The 3,697-nt window shown below is 41.6% G+C and overlaps 1 protein-coding gene across 1 annotated transcript; it reads left to right on the top strand.

Annotated features, from left to right (window-relative positions):
• The first annotated feature begins 964 nt into the window (after positions 1 to 964).
• Positions 965 to 3,356, top strand: LOC129727166 (HEAT repeat-containing protein 3-like). The gene is made up of 3 exons (XM_055684699.1): positions 965 to 1,088; positions 1,152 to 1,751; positions 1,809 to 3,356. The coding sequence occupies exons 2-3, from the start codon at positions 1,154 to 1,156 to the stop codon at positions 3,167 to 3,169; spliced, it is 1,959 nt and encodes a 652-aa protein (XP_055540674.1). The 5' UTR covers positions 965 to 1,088; positions 1,152 to 1,153; the 3' UTR covers positions 3,170 to 3,356.
• The last annotated feature ends 341 nt before the right edge of the window (positions 3,357 to 3,697 follow it).

Here is a 3,697-nt window from a genome sequence, read left to right as displayed (position 1 = left end):
AGCGTGTGTGTAAACGAGATAGCATATCACCGCTACTTTTCATACGCCTAACATAGCATCTGTCAATGGGCCCGCAAATTGCGGATCCGCAGTGATGTTAGCTCCTAACGGAGCAAAGCAAATAAAATAGAGATGCCAGCTAGCTGTGCCAAACACACTTAGATTTTATTGCCGAGAACTCAGCTGAATAATTCAGCGAAATATTCTACAAATTTTCGGCAGAATTTTCAAGAACTTCAGCAAACGAAATTTAATACCTGCTGGTTTACGGTAGATCGATATATTTGCTGAATGTTCGTCGAAATACATTGCTGACATTTGTTGAAAAGTTTGCCGAGCTCCATCAGCTGTTGGGAAGTTTGCCGAGATAAATTAGGTGTGAACGATGATTGTATTCAACGCCACTTTCAAACCAGCAGACAAACAAATGTTTTATGTTTATTTTGTCGGAGCAGATGTATATTGGGAATTTACCTATAACTGTTAAAATTTTTTTATGCAGTCTGAATTAAGTTATTTTGTTCTGTCTTCATGAATAAAACTTTCTCCTAAACATTTAGTAGTTATAACTAAAAAAGAAATGAAAGGAAATTTCCGTATTAGTTCTGACTATACTTTTAAATCAAGTTTGTGACACAATTTTATCACTGACAAACTCAGTAAAAATCCAAACAAACAACCAGCTCTCACTTAAAACATCAGAGAAATTTATCGAGAAAGTCGTCACTCTGCTAATATACTCGCTGCTCCGCGGTTTATTGATTTCGGTAAACGCAATCAGCTACTGGAATTTATAACCGAAAAGTCAGTCGTTGAAAAACTCAGTAAAATTCTATTGGCTTCGGTATTCGAAACTGAGTGTGTACATTTATTACAATTGTACCCTTTTTACAAATGAGTCGAGAAATATAAAAAACTTCATTTTAGGTGATTTTACCCATTTGGTTGAGTATTCTTTTGGAAAGCATCTGGCAGCTCTGAAGCTTTAACCGTCATGTCATATTGACATCTGTTTTTATTGCTCTTTTCTTTTGTTTTTCTTTCGTCTCGAAATATCTACGCGTGTGGTGTTTCGGAATCCGTATTCGGTACATGTGCTTCATTATTTGAATTAGTTTTCCACGTAATACTAATATATTAATTTGTTACAGAAATGGGGAAAGCCAGGAAACCAAAAGTGCACAAGAATAAGCTCAATCCTACCGGTCTGGTGGATGTGAACGCAATGCTGGATCAGGAGCTATCAAATGGTAAATCGGATTCACCTATCCAGGCCATTGCCGAGCAATTGCAGTCGGCCAGCGCCGAAGAAAAGATTTGCGGCTTGCAAACGCTGGCCACCATCTGCCATAACGATGTGAACATTGCTGCTGTAGTGGAAAGCGATATTGTGCGAATCGCCGCGTCTCTGCTAGTGGATTCCGATCAAAGTATTCGACACGCTACGGCTGGAGCTTTCCGGAATCTGTCGGTACTGAGTGTGGAAATTTGTGAGTACATGGTCGATCAGGATGTGCTGACACCACTTTTAGCACTGTTGAATCGTTACACTTCGGCTGAATGGAAGCCGACTTTCGATGCTACTGTGCAAGGACAAATGGATGAGAAATCGGATACATTCCTGCATGCTGTTAGCCTGCTTTGGAATTTATGCGAAAGTACTTCAGTGGCTTTGGACAGTTTCAATCAGTCTCATCTTTTGGAAAGTTTCGTTAGATGTCTGGATTGGAAGATTTACGGAAAAGATATTGGTAAGTTAGTAAGAAAAAATGTCATGATTAGTTATTCTCAATTACGTTTTTATTTAGCGATTGCTGTTGCCCAGTGTTTGCTAGTCATTTCGGAGGATAACTCCGCCTCATGGAGAGTGCTTTCAAACTTTGGTAGCGAACTTTCATCCTTACTAACCCTTGAGGGAGACAACCCGAACGTACTTTTGAGAACCGTATCAGCTGGAATTATCGCCAATATCCCTGCCTTGTCGGCTAATTATTCAGGCCAGCTGTTCATAGCCATCTCCAAAACTTTAGAGATTAATCACCGTTCAGCGCTGGGTTCTGTAACCAGCTCTCTACCCCTGCTGTCGCACAAGAATGTTGCCGATCTTGAAGTATTGGATGATGCTCCCATGGAAGAAGAATCAGCTCAACAGTCGCATCAACGGCGGCGCCGAGATGACATGCCCTCTGAGGTCGAACTAGAAGTTCGAAATATGGGCTGGCTTCTACAGGCACAGCGAATTGCAGCCGAAATATTGACAAACATTTGCTCGACCGATGAGGAGGAATGGCAAGATGACATGGATGATGAAAATCTCTCGGATGCAGAAAGTGTTCATGATTATGACACTGACAATGGACCAAATGACAGCCTGCAGAATACCGACAAACTGCCGGTAGAAGTGCTGGATGCCATTAAATCGCTTGGACTAGTCGAAAAACTTTGGCAAAAAGCTCAGCCAATTGCCGAAAATGTACGACAGATCCTTGCTGAAAGTGACCGAAACTTACTCAAACGCGTTAACAATATGCGAGCTTCCGCTATGCTTTGTCTCCATAATATGTGCAATAACATATCCACCGAAGACCTCGGAGGTGCTGAGGCCATCTACCAAGTCTGGCTGGAGCTCGGCCAGCAAGTTTTCCAAGGCGAACAAAATCCCAAGCTGCTGGAAGCATCGACCACATTAATGCGAGCCACTTTGGAACATCTACGCAAAAGTCCGGAGCTTTTCAGTCAAGTGACCGAAAACGATCTACAGCTGATGCTGACTGGAGTAACTGAGTGCCAAGATTCGGAAATTCGTGCAAACTGGCTGCGCATGCTGGGCATTCTCGGCTGCCTTTTGCCTGAACCGTTGATCCGAATAATTATTGATTTTGTCCTTACGACCTGCCTCAAGGAGCAGAATTTGTGGACTGTTTCCGAGGCGATGGACTCTATGATGGACATTTTCGCAGAGAATGACTGGACTGAAATTGTGCACGATCTGGGAATGGTGGCCAAATGCAAGGAATTAGACCGTCGGATGAAATCCAAACTGAAGCAAAGCAAAAGGGAACTGAACGAACGATATCCGGCCGTTTGCACTGTGCGGACCAATCTCTGCCGGTTCTGTAAGTATCTAGAAGCGGAAATGAAAAAAATCAAGCCCATGGCTGAAGCTTAGACGGGAAGGAGTGTGAGATTGAGAGATTATTTGTAAACGAAAGTTATCGAGTGACCAGTTTAGTATATACTATGGAGTTTAGAAGAGAATACATTAGTTTCCTTCACTTTTTTTAGTCGTTAGATGTAGCAGAAGATACGCACTAAATAAACATCATCTATAATGTTTTCCTTTTCGGTAGAAACTATTCACGTGTTTTACTGAACCAACTGCAAAACATGAGAAAATACTACAAGATAGATAGGCTAGTCTAAATAATCTACTGTTTGCTACATTTGGATTTTTTTTAAGTTGCGTACTGATAAGCTTTTATTTCGTGCGATCGCACCACTCTTCAATTTAACCGTCAAGGTTGCATATTCAATTTTAGGGTACTTTTTCGCCGCGTGCCGACAGCTTGCTTCATAAGTACAATTTAGAAACACGATGAATGCAAACTTGTAGCCCCTAAGTAGAACTACAAGTTCGTCGAATAGTGTAATGCTTGAAGCGTAAGAGCCCAAATTCAGTCAATATTCGCGGTGAATA

The sequence above is a fragment of the Wyeomyia smithii genome, chromosome 3, assembly GCF_029784165.1.
Source record: "Wyeomyia smithii strain HCP4-BCI-WySm-NY-G18 chromosome 3, ASM2978416v1, whole genome shotgun sequence".
Classification (NCBI taxonomy): Eukaryota; Metazoa; Arthropoda; class Insecta; order Diptera; family Culicidae; genus Wyeomyia; species Wyeomyia smithii.
Note: the sequence above shows the minus strand (reverse complement) of the source record. Positions and strands in the feature narration are given on the sequence as shown.